At 41.8% G+C, this 18,426-nt stretch overlaps 1 protein-coding gene across 1 annotated transcript in view; it reads left to right on the plus strand.

Annotated features, from left to right (window-relative positions):
• nkain2 (sodium/potassium transporting ATPase interacting 2) overlaps window positions 1–18,426 on the plus strand; it is an 85,475-nt gene that overhangs the window by 40,164 nt on the left and 26,885 nt on the right. The window contains exon 3 of the mRNA XM_031581240.2: window positions 10,599–10,799. Within this exon, the coding sequence (XP_031437100.2) occupies window positions 10,599–10,799 (201 nt within the window). The remainder of the gene's footprint in view (window positions 1–10,598; window positions 10,800–18,426) is intronic.

Raw genomic sequence — 18,426 nt, forward strand, 5'->3', positions numbered from 1 at the left:
GATGTTTTTTATTTTATCCTAATTTTTTTCCCAACAAATCGTAATGAATGATTTAAATATGACCAACACAATATTAGATACATTTAGTGCAAAATATTATTTCCCACATTTTATATTTTTTTATTTAACTCATTACAGAATCAAAAACAACAAATCGGTGGCTTTGCCACTGTGCATTTAAGTAATTTAAACAAAGTAATTGTAGGAATAAACACAAGGCATGCACTTTTTAAACACTGTGTGCAAAATTTGTAAGAAAAAAAAAATATATATTTTATTTTTTAGACCACGTTTTAATCGCGAACGTTGCGGTTAGAAAATCGTTCTATCATATCGCGATTAAATCGCAAATGCAATTAATCGTTCAGCCCTAGCGTCATCCGTGAGACACATCTGCAAAGAGTCTGTCCCTAACCATCTAATCTTTCAGGCTGTCACTGATTTTAGGTTTCTCACCCTTTCCTTTTTCTCTCCTTTTCTCTCTCTGTCTGTCTCTATTTCTCTTTTCTCCTGCCCCCCCTCCCCCCTCTCTTTTTCTGTTTTTTGACTCACCCATGTAGAATGCCATTTGGACTGGAAGCTTGTAACATGGCCTATTTTCCCCCAATTCATGAAGAGAAAAATCTCTTGATACCCCATCACTTTGATCTCCACCCTGCCTTTTTTGGTTTTTGATCCCCCTCTCAAACTGTCCTTAATAGGCATGTAAAAGACAGGGCTTGTGTTCTATACAATGTGCCTCTGTCTTGCCCACGTCATTCACAAACGATGTACCATTCCCTCTCAATTGAAATTGTCTGACACCAATTTATTTGTACTTTTCCGTCCGCTTTTCACTCTCAAAAGGAATATGTTGCCGGTTTATAAATCGGATTACTCAGCAGGAATGGAGGAGGAAGTGACATCAGTGCAGCACAGAGGAAATCTCTTTTCAGCGCTGTTTGAATTTGCTTCGTTTTCTTTTTCGGTTCACAGTGAGCGGAAACCAAATCAGAACACTGTCAGTTAGCTGTCAGGAGACAACGTGCACTACCACGATCTAGCACGTCCACACTCACCGGCTTACTAACATGTGCCCGAGGTTCTTACTAACATGTGCCCGAGGTTCTTGCTAACATGTGCTCGAGGTTCTTACTAAAGCCCAATTCATGGTCGTCCGTTTACGGAGACACGGAGAGCCCTCTCCGTCGTTGCAAACCCTCTCCGTGGCCTGACGTGCACCTCCCAAATTTTGTAACTATCCGTCAAAATAACGGAGAGCCCACAGAGCCCCCAGGGCTGTTTGCCTTGTGGGTAGTAGCATGCTAACATTAGATAGCTGGCTCAGACACCTCGCAAATCCGCTCAGACGTATTCACTGTAGACCAGAGAATACTAAAATACATTTTCAACTCCAACACCAAAAAGTAGATACATGAATAATTACTCACATATCAATAGACACAATAGTGGCAAACTCCTATTCGAGGTAACGTTGCATATTGTTGCATGTGGGCATGTATTCTGGATCCTAGTAGCTCTATAATCTCTGGCGCAGACTGGCAGAAATAACTGCTTTGAATATTGCTTGATTCAGGATCTTATCTTGCAGCCTTTTATAGTGAAATGTGTACGGAATGTGCAGTCAACAGTCAACTCTATCATAGTCAGTTGGAGCAGGACAGAAGACATTTTAATCAAGATTTGACTAAGAAGAAAGAACAGACAACCAAAGGGCAAAGACATCCAAATAAAACTCCAGAACCAAATACTGTACACACGTTACGGAAACACGTACACTTAGTCATAATCAGTCACTCTCAATCTCCATAGCCATCAAGTAAGCACATTACTCATTCTGACCCCTGTCTCTTTCATGGCATTGTCCTTTGAACTGTCCCTTGAGGAGCTGATTAATCACATCTTTTTTTTCATCCATCAACAAGCCCCTTTCACTCTCTCTCTCTCTCTCTCTCTCTGTCTCTCTCTCTCTCTCTCTCTCTCTCTCTGAACCACCCCTGGAAGGAGACTTTAAATTACAGACTTTCTTATTTCTACCCCCGGGGGAGAACCAACGCAAAAGCATCGTTTAGGTCCCTCTAAAGAGCAGCAGCACCTGATTGAACTCATTAAATAATTATTAAGCCGCTAATTAGTCAAACCTGGTCTGTTCAGTCAGTCAAGCTAGTGGGAAACCACAAGGTGAGCTGTAGAAAAGGGTTATCTATCTGAGAGAAAGAGAGAGAGAGAGAGAGAGAGAGAGACTCTGGGTGTGAGTGTCCATCTCCACCAGAAACCCTCCTCAGTGCTCTTTAAAGCCCCTGACTCCAGCGGCATCCTTTGTTAGTGTATATAGACATATATATATAAGTGAATTACCTCTTTAATATCCAGCCAACTGAGATGTTAAATAAGTAGCCAGAGGAGCTAATCAACACAGGAGGTGCTGGTGTCAGAAGATCGTTACCCACAATACCCTGCAGGGGAAATTTGGTGGGCATGTGACACATCTTGAGGATTTGGCAAAGATAGCTGTTTCTGTGAGAGGATTGGCAGTTTGGAGAAAAAAAATATCTCCCCTGCCCATTTCTGTGTTACTGTAAGGTCTCGCAGGCCAACTATTCATAGAGAAATTTGTGGTATTCATAAAAACGAAACTATTCCCCTATCTGTTGACGGTCATTTTATTAAATGTCACATTTTCATCGCTTTACATTCTTTCTCTGTATCTCTTGCTTGCTCTGTCTACCCTCTCCCCCTCTGTCCTCTGAGTTTTGATTGACACATCACACAAAGAAGGCTTTTCTTCAGGATAAAAGCGGGATTGTGGGGAAAAGACAGATTAGCAACGGATGCATTATAACTGCTCAGCGACGCCTGCTATTATTTTAATCGCACCCCCCCCACCCCCCAATCCTACCCCATCCCCAAATGTCCTCCGTCTATCCCTCAAATTAATTCAGTTCTACTAAATGAGCTAATTTCATGGTCTTGTGAACAGACAAAACTCCTCAACTGGCAAAAGAATCATCTCTTGTGTGGAAAATGAGCACAAAGGATCACTCTGATGTGGACTTGTTTACAAGACGTGGCGTTTTAGTATGCCTGGGGTCAGCGCCGGACCGCTGACGCACGCACCCAATGAACCCCACACTCATCCGGAACGCCAATGCGGGATCCGTTTAGTGAGTCGCACGACATTTATACAAAGAGCACGGCCTCACGCTGTTTTGAGTGTTAGATATGAAGCAGCGGTGATGGAGGTGACTGAAATAGGCTGCACCATGCACTCACTGCGAGCACTAGGAGGCTGTCTCCTTTGATCTTCTCTCCCCTTTGTACTAAATACCTGGGTGTACAGTTTCAATCAACAATGAAGACTGTACCGTGGCGATTAGAATTAGGATGTGGGAGTAATCCATTATGCATGCCATCTTTACTTAGAACTCCTCCAATCTCTGCTGTTGTCACCTCGGTGGTATTACCGTGGCAGTTGCTAAGGAAATGTTTCATCTAGGGTAGCTCTCTGGAACAATGTAGAGGGCCTTGCTTGATGTGGCAAGGGGCTCTTCGTTGGTTTGCGCAAGGGGTACTTTCATCGCGGCCGCACATCTCATTGACAGAAGTGTGCGTTGGCGTCCGTAAATACAGGAGCTTGTGGCGGTGGGAGATTCATCACGGGGGCTCCCGATGTGTCACTGCTGTGACAGATAACCGGTGTCTGCAGATGGGCAGTGGTAACCTCTGCTGCTGCCTGTGCTGACAGACCACTCATCTCTCTGGCCTCATGCACCGCTCCTCTCCATCTCTGTCTGTCTCCATCTCTCTCTCTCTCTCTCTCTCTCTCTCTCTCTCTCTCTCTCTTTCACTTTCTTTGTTCAGTCTCATCTCTACCTACTGATCTCCTCTCTTCCTCCCCCCACGTTCTCTTCCTCTCTCATGTTTTTCCCAGGGTGTGATAATAATACCCTGAATGTAAAAAGAACGAGTGCAGAGAACAATGAAAACAAATGGGCATCTCGCTGTGGCATTTAGCTAAGAAATAACAGAAATAATGGCTGCTGTCACATGATAGGTCAGACTTCAAAAATAGCCTGTCAGAGCCCATGTCCCCTCCCCTGATGCACCCTGGGCTTTATAGTCACACCCAGGATGTGTAGGGAAACTCACTTCCTTTCAACGCCTTGCTCAGATAGAACTAGAAAGCCAGGTTGCAGTCAGCCACTGTAGACTTGTACACCTGGAGCCTACAGCAGCATAGCACTGATCTTTTAAAGTGAAAGTTTTGTGAGAAGCCGGCTTCCTCCACTGTCGGCAAATTATGATGTAAGAGGCGAGACACGGAGTGAAAGCCTTGTCAAAACTTCTGTGGGCCTCAGCATTGCTCTCATTAGGCAAAGGAATGCTTCAGATATGTTATGTCTCAAGCCTCCACTTTAATGAGCGCCCTTATGAAGCCTGTGTAAATCTGACACAGTCTGTCCTTTAAGTCTGTGGAGCTCCGGTGAAGGGTTATATCAGAGGTGTGCATAGAGGCGATACAGTAACAAAGGAGGAGAGGAGAGGAGTGGAGTAATGGACTCGACCGTAGGAAGTAGAATTATTTTAGTTTACCACTTGTTTGTATACCCATTGTTCTTTCCCTTCTACCCATGGTTAAGGACTAGGTGCAGCTTGTGTAATGTTTTACTTAATGCCTTTTTTTTAGGTTGTATAGCCTTTTTTCACTCTGACAGGGGGACTGCAAATGGAAACTTTTGGCTATAATTGGGTGCATTTACATTTTAATGTTCATGAATTTACACTGTCCCTCTTGATCAAATAAAGATAGCTTACTTACTTACTTACTTAGGCCTGAACTCTGTGAAAAAAAAAAAATTCATTTTCATTTCTTCTGGGATTTATTTCTGTATGTATTGTGTAATACAATTTAAAGATTATAATATGGTTTATAAATGTAGTGCAAATTCACAAAATGCATGCAATAGACCTTGGACCTTGATATATAAATAATGTTAGTAATGTAATCTAAAATTCAAATGAGTAATAGTGTGTTATAAATATTTTGTCTTATGTAATGGCGTAGGCCAGAGTGATACCGTTAATGCTCACACCACAACCCCATTGTCCTAATAAATCAAAACAGAAACAAAACAAAACAAATGCTGATTTTAACTACCTCAGGGGAGACAAAACAAGTCCGGATGGTCTTGCTGCTGACAAGGCCCTAGCCCAAGCAATCTATTTTATCATCGTAGCCAGTCTGCTTTGCTCAGCCCGTGTTCCTGAGTGTGACTGCTAGCCTCAGGGAGACGCAGTGAGCCCCGGGGCACCATTACCAACGGAGGGAGATGACTGACTGCCATCCGCGGGGATGAGCGTTTCTCCTCCTCTTGATCCTCTACAAATACCTTCCTCGATTGCTTTTTTCCGGCAAAAAAAAGAACCCTGGAGCCTGATCACGGTGAATTAACCCCCTCGGATCCTGCCAGAGCCAACCGAATGAGTCAGCATGATTTAAAAGCAAATCAAAGAGGCTCCGTTTTTAAACCTCCCAGGATTGCTAAGGGTGGGTTTTTATTGGTTGATTACCCCCCCCCCGATATTTTGTTATCATAGTCACACTCTCACACAGCTGTGTAGGTGCTAGGAGAGTAGTCACTGTTGGTTCAGGTTCAATTCTTGGTTTTCCAAATGGAAACAAAAATGACTTGATATGTAGTGCCATTAGTGGGGAGAGGGGGATTCTACTTAACTTAGAAACTAAACTAAGCGATTCTATTTCACCTTAAAGTAGGGCCATTCCATGCTTATTTCATCCATGGCCGCACCGCCCTGGAATTTCTCTTGCTGTCAGCAGGAATTTCATAGCGTCTGTTGAAGGAAGGAGATCTGCTTCTTTTCTTCCCCCGTCAAGCATCTTGTGTGTTTGTTATGTGGTACTTGCTTTGCTAAGCAGTGTGAATTCCTCGCCATTCAAAACACTGAGGATCTGCTTCTATCTCTCAGGGGCTTAACACGAAGGTCTCCATAATACTACAATGGCGCATTGCCATCAAGCACTGCAGATCTTTCATAAAAGCAGTTTGATATTCAGAAATTCATTGAATTCTTTTAATATTACCACAGCCAGTGTCAAGTTTCAGCAGTTCTTATGTGAGTTGAATGGATTTAAACTTAACACGAGGACAGGATTAAAAGGAGGAGTTTTGTGTGGCAAAGGGAAATTGGTATAGTTCAACTCGAATATTACTATTCATTGTTTCCTTTCTTTACATTATAGCAATATATGTTTTATCAATTATCTGTAGCGCCCACAGAGTTCCAGAAATTGCTGGGTTCTGGTGGTTTCTTCCTGTGTGCACAGAGGTTTTTTTTCTGCACCAATGCCTATGCGCTTTTAAACCACGAGTCTTTAAAGTGCTTTGAGATTCGGTGTTAACAATTCAATGGAAATAAATTAAATGAATAGACACTCACAATTAATCTATACATTTCTCAGAAAGTGTCTCTCCTCAAAGTCTTTCTCTTGGTATGGGTCTTCTTTTAGCAAAATAATTCTGTCCTGCACAGATTAAGTACAGTAGCTATTCTTACAGGACCAGATATTCTACTATGCTTTATTTATGAGCCTGAAAAGTAGGGGTGGGAGTCTCTTGGCACCTCACGATTCGATTCGATTCCGATTCAGAGGTCAACGATTCGATTCTAAACCGATTATCGATTCTAAACCGATTATCGATTATCGATTCTAAACCGATCATCGATTATCAATTCTAAACGGATAAAACGATTATCGATGCATCTCGATTTTTAAAACATTTGAGTTTGCTACTCAGAGTCTCAAATCACTTCCTACTTTGTGTTTGATAATTAAAGAAAAACAACAGATGAATTACCTTCTCTATTTTTTATTAGAGAAAAAGCTTTTCCTTGTCACAATTATGACTTTCTATGAACAATGCAATAATCGATGCTCTTGCATTTCAACAGAAAATGAATGTGTAAAAAAAAAAAAAAATTATAATTTTTTTTTTTTAATTTAAAAAAATCGATTATGAACTTTTCTGAATCGAAACAGAATCGTTCTAGAGAGAATCGAGAGAAATCGAAAAATCGATTTTTTCCCACCCCTACTGAAAAGCACTTTCTTTTCCTCCTTTGTTACCATAGTAGAGTAGGCCTATGGTCGAGTTCATTACTCCACTCCTCTCCTCTCCTCCTTTGTTACCATAGTAGAGTAGGCCTATGGTCGAGTTCATTACTCCACTCCTCTCCTCTCCTCCTTTGTTACCATAGTAGAGTAGGCCTATGGTCGAGTTCATTACTCCACTCTTCTCCTGCCATCTGGCATGTTGCATGGGTATCTCTCTCATCCTGCCTTCACGTTGGTATTCCTGTTGGGTTTTGGATATGAGGATGTTGCACTGACTGTTGCCTAAAATGCAGAGTAGTAACGCAGCAGGTCTTGGTCTTCGTCTCCGTCTGAATGTTTGTTTATGGTACAAGGCTGTGTTGGATGCTGTTTCCGCTCATTCAAATGTTCCTTTGTCAAATCAGTCTTGCATTACTTAAAACCGTGCAGCAACAGAAATCACCAACATGTTGACAATAATTTGGTTGATATGTGGATATGTGCATTTGTGTCTGTGTGTATGGTTGTGCACATGTTGGTGTATGTGTGTGTGTAAGAATGAGAGAGAGTGTATATTTTTATGAGTGCATTTGATTGCTTCAGTATGAGCATTTGCATGTGTGTGTGTGTGTGTGTGTGTGTGTGTGTGTGTGTGTGTGATCAGCCTGATGAATCGTTGATGTGTTGTGGGATTGCTGGGGCCCAGTGGCGGGTCCGGTGATGGATGGAGTTTGCCCAAGCGTCTGACACGCCTCACCCCGGTAAAAGGGAGCGTGGGGGGGGGCGTCCCAGAGCCGCGACCAGAGGCTGTGTGTGCCGAGTGCTTTGTGCCATCACTCTGTCTCTCCATCTATAGGGCCACCATAATCCTCTTCATCTGTGTGTGGCCTCTCAGCCTTAGACCAAGGGAAGTGGTTCCTGTGTAATGTTCCAGACTACAGACTACTTCAGCTGTCATATGTCTGAGGTAGAACTTCAAAAGCCTAGAAGGCCTGGAGATTATAGGTCTATAGGTTGTTAGCACTCTTCCGAGAGCTCCAGCACAGCTGATGAATGAATTTGTCTGACCATAGCAAACAAGATGGTCGCTGAATCTAAGACAGACCTTGGCCTAGTCAAGGCCTATGTCCTTCATCAAGTTTGTAAGTATGAATGTGTTGTATATAGGAAAAAGTATGAGTATCTGTATAGACTCAGCTTGGACTCAGGTTTCAGTAACACATTTGCCACAAATATTTCTGACATTTGCTCTGGAATTAGAGTGCTTTTTATCACGTATCAAGTTATTTTCTAGGGCAAGTCTTTGAAGGCTGTGGTGTGATTGATCACCATCTTGTCATTTGAAACAGGAACACAAAATTCAGGCACACTCCCCAAACTCACCTGGGAGGACAGCAAGCTAGTTTGAAACTAAGTCTTTGAAAATCTTTTCTCTACTTGTGCCCACAGATAAACCCTTATAGAACCTTCTGTGCCAATCATATTAGCCAAAACAAGACTTGGAAAGGATTTTATGCAGATGAACCTCAGAGTTTGTGTGAAGAACCATTTGTAGGTAGAACACATTCTAAGTAGAGCCATGAAGAATGTGAAGGTGAAACGTTTTTTAGGAAGTCAAAGAACCCTTTTTTTTAGGGCTGTTGCCTACCACAACACGCAGCAGGTAAAGCTCCAAGGCACGCTTTAATGGTTTCATTCAGCCAAGTTTAAAATAAGAGCTGAAATGTCAGAACTCCTCTTGCTCTTCCCAGAACCAGTTTATTGAGTAGGTTCCTGTGGAGCGCCTGTTGGATTTATTCAATCAACCATGTGCTGTAGCTGTGTATATGCGCAGGTGTGTTTATGAGTGTGTGTGTGTGTGTGTGTGTGTGTGTGTGTGTGTGTGTGTGTGTGTGTGTGTGTGTGTGTGTGTGTGTGTGTGTGTGTGTGTGTGTGTGTAATTGTGTGTGCTGGTGGCCTTGGTTAGCTATTTATTTATTTATTCAGGACTGATGGATCTGTGTGGCATGTTTTATTCCACTCTCATTTGTCGATTGCGGCTCGAAGACGTGTGCCGACTTGCTGTTCCCTCACCCTTAGTGTTCCCTCTATATGTCTGTCTCCTTCAAAGCCTAGTGGGATAACTCTGGACTTTTGTTTCTGCCTTTCACCCAAATGCCCCATGTGCTGCATAACGCTCCCTGTTGTCAGCCGTGTTGGATGGCAGGAGCTGGGCAAAGGCAGACAGAAGTGCAGGGCTGGGGATTTGAAAAATGGGATTTCTTCTGCCACACGAATGTAGAATTAATGGCCTGCAAAAGCTAAGAGTGAACAGGCTGGCTGTGGGGCTCAGTGAAATCCACTGTGCTCTGCAGAATTCCAAGATGGCCAAAAGAAAACATACAGGGGCTAAAGTGGAATAAAAAAGGCTTTTAATTTGACTGATTTCAAAATTAAAATTCTAAATTAGTTTGTTTGTTTGTATATAGGTGTGTATTTTTTGTATGGATGGATGGATTTGTTTATGTGTTTGTTTATCTGTTTTCTTCATTTACCTTTTTTGTATTTTGTTATTGTTTGATAACAGATGTTATGATAGTGTTCTCAATAGATCTTTTATTACCCTAACTTCACATACATGACAATAAAAGGCAAATAAATAACTGAATGATGACTGAATTAACTACGGCATGGCAAATCTTTTGTGGCTTTCCAGGGATAAAAAAAAAAAAAAAACATGAAGCGGCAGACTTGGAAGAGGGTGAAACTCCGTCACCCTTTTAGCCAGTCTTCCGTGCCAGCGAACTCATTCTAGCTTGATTAGAATATTCGGGGAGAGCGCTTCGCTGTTTGACCTACATTGTTAAATCAGAGTTAGAGGTGTAATTTTGCATAAGCTCGAATACATAATTGAAACGACTCCTCTGTTTGGCCTGGGAGGGAGTGTGTGTGTGCAGCGCGCCAAGGCACTCGTGACAGCAAAGGGGACCCAGTGTTTTATGAGTCAAACATGGATTGAAACACTAAACAGGGCCCCATGGGTAAGAGGTGGCTAGAGGTGTTAAAAAGAGGAGGTTAGCTCCATGCACTGTGTGCCACATAGCAGTGTAATCAGCACTGCAAAATAATACTTTTCTAGTGAAGTTTATATCTATCTAACTATGCTAATAATGTCTATCCTTTTTTTAGTAGTGGTGGTTGAAGCATATATTTCCTTCTGATGTCGTGTTTGTGCTAACGGCTACATAGTGATTGTAGCAGTGATACAGTGGGTGAATCAGGACATGAGGAAGCTCTTATTTTTGGCTGCTCGCAGTGGGTTTGACCTTGCACACAGGGCTTGTGAAACACATCCGAGTCCAAGTCCACCTATCTGCCAGTGACACCTTATCTAACCTTCTCTCTCTCTCTCTCTCTCTCTGACTTTCTCTATCGCTCCATCTTTCTCTCTCTTTCTCTCTCTCTCTCTCTTTCCCTCTCTCTCTCTCTCTCCACTGGTCTCCAGGACACGGACCTGATCATGACCTTCAACATCTCAATGCATCGCTCCTGGTGGATGGAGAACGGCCCGGGGTGCCGCGTGACCCCCGTCACCCCGCCCCCTTCCTGGGCGCCCGAGGACCACCGCTACATCAGCATTGCCGGCTGCCTGCTGGAGTACCAGTACATGGAGGTGGCACACAGCTCCCTGCAGATCCTACTGGCTGTAAGTAGACACTCTTGGTTATACTGTGTCTCTGTTCCAACTATGTTGTCCTATCTCTCCCTTATCTCTTTGGCCTCACTTTATGGTGGATTATTTAAATCGGGGGTTTCTGAAGGCTATAGAAGGGGAAGTGGTCCATGGTCCACTATGTCTTGTTATTCTGAGGCTTTATGTGGACTGGATCTTTGTCTTTTTGTTCTCTTTTACTACTCATATCTATAATTGGTATGAATTACCATGTAACAGCTGAGAGATTGTATCACTCCAGAGGCCATAAAAGTAATAATGCTTAAGTCTTTTAAGAATAGGGGGAAAATATGCCTTTTCCTGATTTTGAAAGGGAATTATTTCTTGCATTCAGTCCTTAAGATATTCAATAGAAAAGGTAACATGTAGGAAAGTGTCTGTATCTCAGCGTTAGTCTTAATTAGCTGGAAGAAAAGGCTCAAGGAAGATATCCAGTCCGGCCTGGCCCTGCTCTGAGCCTCTCCTGCTGTGAGGTTGTGAGTTATGGGGTTCGGTAGAGGTCAGATGAGTAATTATTTCGGAGAAGGAAACTTCTACTGAACCCACACAGCACCGCACTATACACAGCAAGCACAAGATATTTTCAGCATAGGCCTGCTTACATCTGACAAATAAAAGTGTCAAACCAATCAACCCAATCTGTTGACAATACTGGCAAAAGGTGGCCACAGAAACTCAATGGTTGTTGGAGGAGCAGGTCAGTCTGGCAGCTCAGAAGTGTCCACTGGATAAACAAAGATAGGCTCTTTTGTTTTGGAATTGGTTTAAAATGGGTAAACCACTCCCTGACACTCACAGGTATACCTTGGCCTTGAAAGTTTAGATGTAACTAAACATAATTGGTCTTAATTTGCTCGTGATTTACTGCTTAATATTATTTTCATCCTGTAAGGGCCTTCACCTGGACACATTCCTGTCTCATGTTATGCTAATGTTAGGTTTCAACAATTATTAGCATATTTATTAACAGCCGCACCCCATTATCCTTAGCATTAGCTCCTAGCAGCAGACAGTTTCCTCTGTGGAGTGGGCAATGCAGCGCCACACCCTCTCACAGGAATGAAACATCTTTGACCATAATCTAGGGTGACCAGATTTTGAGTTTGTGAAAAAGAGGACACTTCGTCGCGGGACCCCGCCCCCTCCCCCGCAACGGAGTTTTTGGACATCTTTTTCACATGCAGATGACCCTGCCCCCTCCCCCGCGACGAAGTTTTGACATCTTTTTCACATACAGATGTCATGTATTATTGTAAACGATGTAACTAGTAGAGGAGGAAAGGTGCTCAGTGTTGCCAGATTGGAAATGGCGTATAGTATCACAGGCTCAAAATGATCGTATTTGGAGGATAATTATCTTATCTGGCAACACTGGGAAGGCGGTCGACCAATGACAGTTCTCTCTACAGTCAGAGCTCACGCAAGAAGGTGGACCGTAAGGGAGATACCCTTTCCAAAACTTGTAAGGACGTAATAACTAGTTTGTGAAAGACCCAGAGAAATACAAATATCCGACGAGGCAAAATCCCGGACGATTTTGGAATCCCTGCCGGACGCATTTGTTAGGTCTCGAAAAGAGGACATGTCCGGGTAAAAGAGGACGTCTGGTCACCCTACCATAATCTACAAAGGGTCAGAATGACGCTAGCAGGTTTTAGTTAGCACATGTAGCGGTGTCACCATGGAGAAAAATGACTTCTCCGGTTTGATACTCCCTTCTTGTAGAACATTATCAAGGTAGCAAAGCCTATTTGTTCATGACCCAACAAAGCTTTCCCCACTAAGGCATGTCAAGAGCCCCTTTACCTCTTTTTAGGGTTTATGTAAATAGTGACTGTGATAGCATTTAGCCAGCTGCTATGCTAACCACAGTTCATCCCTCTTCAGACAGATTGGTGGGTGTGCTGTTCTGTAAGCACCTATTTAGGGTAACAACACAGATTGTGTGTGAGTGTGTGTGTGTGTGAGAGAGAGAGAGAGAGAGAGAGAGAGAAAGAGAGATAGAAAGAGAGAGAGAGAGAGAGAGAGAGAGAGAGAGAGAGAGTAAGAAAAAGAGAGTTCCTAAAAGGCTATAGAAGAAAAGTGCCTGAGAATATAGTGGAAGCAGTGGTTCCTGGCGGGCCTCCAAGCCTGATATTCATGAGTTTGATCTTTGTTAATAGGCTTCCTACTCGCACCCCTCTGCCTCTGTCTCTGCACGCCTTTCATTACCTGTGACACCTGCCTCTGCCACTTGCAAACACACACACACACACACACACACACACACACACACACACACACACACACACACACACACACTATCTCTCTTTCACTCACTTACAAACACACACACTCTCTCTTTCTCACTTACTCACTCACTCACTCAAACACACACACACACACACACACATACACATACACAAACGCAAACACCTCACCCTACACACCTCACACAACCATCTGCTCTGCAGTCAGTGGCTTTAGTGCGATGATAAACCCTGTTAGCCTGTCTACCTTGATAGACTGATTGCAGGCACTTAGTTTGTCAATTGTCTCTTGAAAGGTTTCAGTCTCGCCCTCTCCTGCAGGTTGTGTTATTTGCCGTGGGTTCCCTGAATCTCTACACTTGGATTCACAACTTTGATATGGAAATGACTGTACCATAATGTTGCATAAGTGTCTAATATAAGCGATGTGCTGCCTCTTGGGTACTGATAAGGAGATGACAGACAGGCTTGGCTTTTTTTTTCAGGTTTGGAGGGACAAAAAGTGCATCATCATACACAGAGTTGCTGAGGCAAAAAAAAATGATTATCTATGCGTCATTTCTTTTTCTCTGAGTCGCTGTCTGTATTCATCTGTCTATTTGTGTATTTCTAACCAGCTGTCTGTTTGCTTTTTTATTATTCTATTCTATTAGTACTGCCTAGAACCTGTCTTTAATTACAGTTTTTTCCAATCATTTTAGTTCTTGTACCTATACCATGGATACTTTTCCCAAACACTTAACACAGTGGGCCTTACAGACACACACCTCTGCATATCAGTTCACTTTTGGTGCAAAATGCAGTACAACAACCACACCACAATCAATTATGCCGTAACTTTAACACATGTTCCCTCTCAGAGTACAATGATCTAAAAAACACTAACAACTTGAAGCATTGCTAATTGCATCTATAATATGTTGCTGTGTCCTCCAGTTTAGCATAGATTACTGTAGTGTTGCATTAAAAAAAGAGAAAAAACACACACAGACAAACACTTCTTTGGACTACAGTAATAAAGTTTATAATATGACAGTAAAGAAATAATTCTAAAATGCTGCAATATGTTTCATTACAGCCATATTCTAGAATTGCATGTGTTACTGCACTATATAGGCTTACTACATTACAACAAAATGGCATGAATATGCTACGTATTTACTGCAGTATTTCCAATGCAGTAAATTACATACATCAACACAAGATACAGTCTACCAAAGTACTGTAATACCACTAGAAGTCTGCTGTAGCCCTACAGTAATGCTGATCCATTCTGTCCTCTGCATTTGGTGTCAAACTTTTACATGTTTGAACTTCGCATTTACGGTAACATTCTCCTCTGCATTGCTTTTTGGAAATACGTCAATCCAAGCCAAGTATCTGAAGACAGTGTTCATATGTCGGTTTGCCTCTCACAATAGATGTCAAAATTGAGTGTGGCAAATTTACTGTAATTACTGTAAATTGAAGAATTGCATTCTTCAATCACTGTCTTTCACTGATAGCCTATGACTTACATAAAGAGCAGTACTGTAATAGTGGAAACAACTTTTCAGGAATAGTTACATCTATGTTTGCCTTCTATACACTCTATTACTATTAGAGATAGTGTGAAGTCTGTAAGCCAAAACAAACTAAATAATCTAAATAAACTTTCTGCTAAATTAAGAATACTTTTTCTTATTCAAGCATATAATTTAATTTGTCTGTCTAAACAAAGCATCTTTCCATCTACAGTGATCTAAATTACTGTAAGTAAGGTTTTGAACTGAAAGTTAACTGTTCTGAACAGAGTATCTAAACATTGGCAAAAAATGCTTTAGTTCCACAGTGTTTTGCTGGTAGTGAACATTGAATGGGACAGGTATCCACGAATTTTGGAAGAAGGTGTCATTGCCAGTAGGGCTGGGCGGTATGACGGTATATACCGTGCAACGGTAGAAATGTGTCTACCGGGAGAGATTTGACTATACCGTTTCAACCGCGGTATACTCTTATTTTGAAATCCAATCGATTTATTTTTAGATAATGACCACCAAAGTATACATCATCCCGTTTATTATACAGTTACTCGCCAAAACGATAGAAGACATTCCTCCAAAATACCTCTTAAACGATTTTGTTGCTGTTTTGTGATTTCCGCTTAGAAAAAATAGTTCTTCAGGCAAATAGAACTTTCAAGTTTCAGGTGTTGCGTAGCAACCCATTACTTGCTGAATTCAAGTTACGTTAAATGACCGGACTACTTGCAGAATTATATGATGAAGCACAAAACCCGTTGCCAATGACAGCGGTCATTACTTTTTCGCAGCAGTGAAAATAAAGAAATTACAGACTTGCGAACGTCGGGGTCGCCCATTCGAATCAATGGAACGTTTGTGAACATTCTGAAGAGCCGTATAATACGATGCCTGGTACAATTTGTAAGCACATAACCTGCAAGAGCTTTCATGCCTACTTGTTGAGTAATCCTCGACTGTTGGGAAAGGTTCAATATACTGAAATATATGGACTGAAAAGTGTCTAGTGTAGCCATTTCCTCACGCTGTAGATTAGGCTAATTCATTGAAAATTGTAGACAGATTCTTTGCAAGCCAGTTGGACATAGCTAGGATAAGTGAATTGCTAAGTGAAATGTTTTAGCTTAGATATAGAATCTTCCATTTTCGCGGTAAAGGTCAAATATAAGTGTAGAAGAAGAGCAACAGCAGAACAAGCATAAACCCGACCGGTGGGGCAGAGGTACTGTTTGCCTCCGTGTTTTTTCACTGCGGTTTTATGTCAGATCAGCAAGACTAAGTAGGTTCTACGCATGCGCTCAACCCAGTTTGTGAGGGATTGCGCAATCGCTGCCTCACCGTCTCCTGTCAGTTTGAACAGGACATGCGCAAATTCAGCGATTTTGATTATAAAAATGCTTGCAATGATTGGAATCATGCAGAAAATATATTTATAGCACAGGTCACGTCCTATAGAGGTCCTTTCTTTTGTCTCCCCCTCATACTTTTCTTTACTGTTTTCTTGAAATGTAATAAACTACAAACACATCTATCATTGATTAAATATGACTTCAACTGATAACATAATGGAATATAGCCAGGACAGCCTTACAGAGTCGCGACACTTTGTGTTGCGTTGCTTCGCGTCGAGGTCTGTCATATCACAAAATTCATAGTTTACCCACCTCTAATTTTACCACTACAGCCCTGTATGTCGCCATATATAGAAAATGTTTTTCTCATCATTATTGCGTTAACATATGGACACACATTGAAAAGAAAGTTTTAACACTTGAGTTATCTTCTGAAAGTACATTAAAGAACCACTGAAAGCCATATAAACACTTGGACTAAATGCCACAGAAAGATTTTTTTTTTTTTTTTACATGCACTTTGCTTTAATTTTACTATTTAAAGATTCAATGGAAAAGTTCAGTACAAAGTAGGCCTATACTGGCCACTAATGCTTAGGCCAATAGCCTATTGAGGCAGTATTGTTTCTGCACCTTAGTGTTCTTAAGGGTCAATAAATAAATGTCTGTGGATACATTTCGCCACCGCTGAAGTGTCCTTATTTAAAAAAAAAACTCAAATCTGGTCACCCTACGTATAATAAACCGTGATATATACCGTAACCGTGATATAAAATTACATATACCGTGATAGAAGATTTTGGCCATATCGCCCACCCCTAATTGCCAGCATTTGTATCTAAGCATAGGGGCAAGTATCCACAGTTTGGTTCACATGGTCTACTGGTGTGCTCCATGTGTTAAGTGTTTTGCGAATGTGAACATGGTATAGATACAAAAACTAAAATGATTGGAAAAAACTGTAATATACACACACACACAAGAACTTTCACTTTCCCCATTTCTCCTTTTCTCTTGCACTCTATTGCTCCATTCTTAAATAGCCCCCAGTACCTGGACCAAAATGACTAATGTGTGTGTGTGTGTGTGTGTGTGTGTGTGTGTGTGTCTGTGTCTGTGTCTGTGTGTCTGTGTCTGTGTGTCTGTGTGTCTCTCTGTGTGTGTGTGTGTGTGTGTGTGTGTGTGTGGGGCCTTTTAGTGGCTTGGTGGACCACAGTCCCTGGAGAGGAAAGGTTGGAAGCCGGGTCTCTTATTGATGATTGGTTTGAGTCTCCATTCTGCCCTGCAGCAAGAACGAGAGAGATGGAGACTGAGACAGAGATAGAGAGAGGGAGAGAGAGAGAGAGAGAGAGAGAGAGAGAGAGGGAGGGAGAGAGATGACTGGTTGTACAGACAAGAAAGGACAAAGAGAATGTGTGTGTGTGTGTGTTTGTGTTTGTGTGTGTGTGTGTGTGTGTGTGTGTGTGTGTGTGTGTGTGTGTGTGTGTGTGTGTGTGTGTGTGTGTGTGTGTGTGTGTGTGTGTGCGTGTTGAACATGTTTGTATGAGTGAGTGTGAGAGACATGTATGTATGAAGGAGGAAACGACAAAATGACTGTAAGACAGATAGACAGATAGGCAGAGAGAGAGAGAGAGAGAGAGATCATGTATAGAAGAATCTGTCCCCAGTGTGTGTGTGCCCTTTCCCCTTACCTCTCCCTGGTAATTATGGACCTGAGGCTGTGCCAGTGATGGAGGACAGGGCCCAGTGGTGGGCCTCAACTGCTTCATAATGACTTAATGTATGGCACGCAATTAAGGAAATGTGTTTATAAAACAAATCTGTGTGCTATGCTGGGTAAATAATAATCCAGAGGTTCCCTCAGATCCTCAAGGAGAGAGAAAGAAAGAGTAGAGGCACAGAGAAATAGAGTCGTATATTCAACTCAATACAGTATAGTACCTTGCCAGAAGACAAGGTGAATTCTCTACTTTTTATACAGTCACAATGCGCTCTACATTTGTATTCCAGGAGGGAAAAAGATTTTTTTTTTTTTTTTTTTAAAGACAGTCTTTGAAAAAGCAACTCCTACCTTTTGTCTTCTTCTCTGAAATGTTCACAGTGATTTGTAATAGCCAGTTCTGAAGTAAAGTGCTTAATGGTCACTGCCTTCACCCTCTACATCAATAGGTCAGAAGTGAATTGACATTTAGGAAAAACAAGTTACAAATTACACTTGGCTAAGTACTTTTTTATGTTGTTTTTGCTGAAATATATTTATTAAATCAGCATGCCAGTCATTTTGAATGTGTCTCCTTGTACTTTGAAAAGTGCCATATTCTCCCTGCCTTTTTGTCGGGTCATAACATTTTCTTAAAAAAAAAGGAAAAAGAAAACCCTCACTAAGAAATATGGTTACAGGCTGTCAGTTGTTATGGGTACAATGGCTGGAGTTATTGCCTGTTTGATAACGCTTAGGCGCAGAGACACAGAAGGTGTT

The sequence above is a fragment of the Clupea harengus genome, chromosome 15, assembly GCF_900700415.2.
Source record: "Clupea harengus chromosome 15, Ch_v2.0.2, whole genome shotgun sequence".
Classification (NCBI taxonomy): domain Eukaryota; kingdom Metazoa; phylum Chordata; class Actinopteri; order Clupeiformes; family Clupeidae; genus Clupea; species Clupea harengus.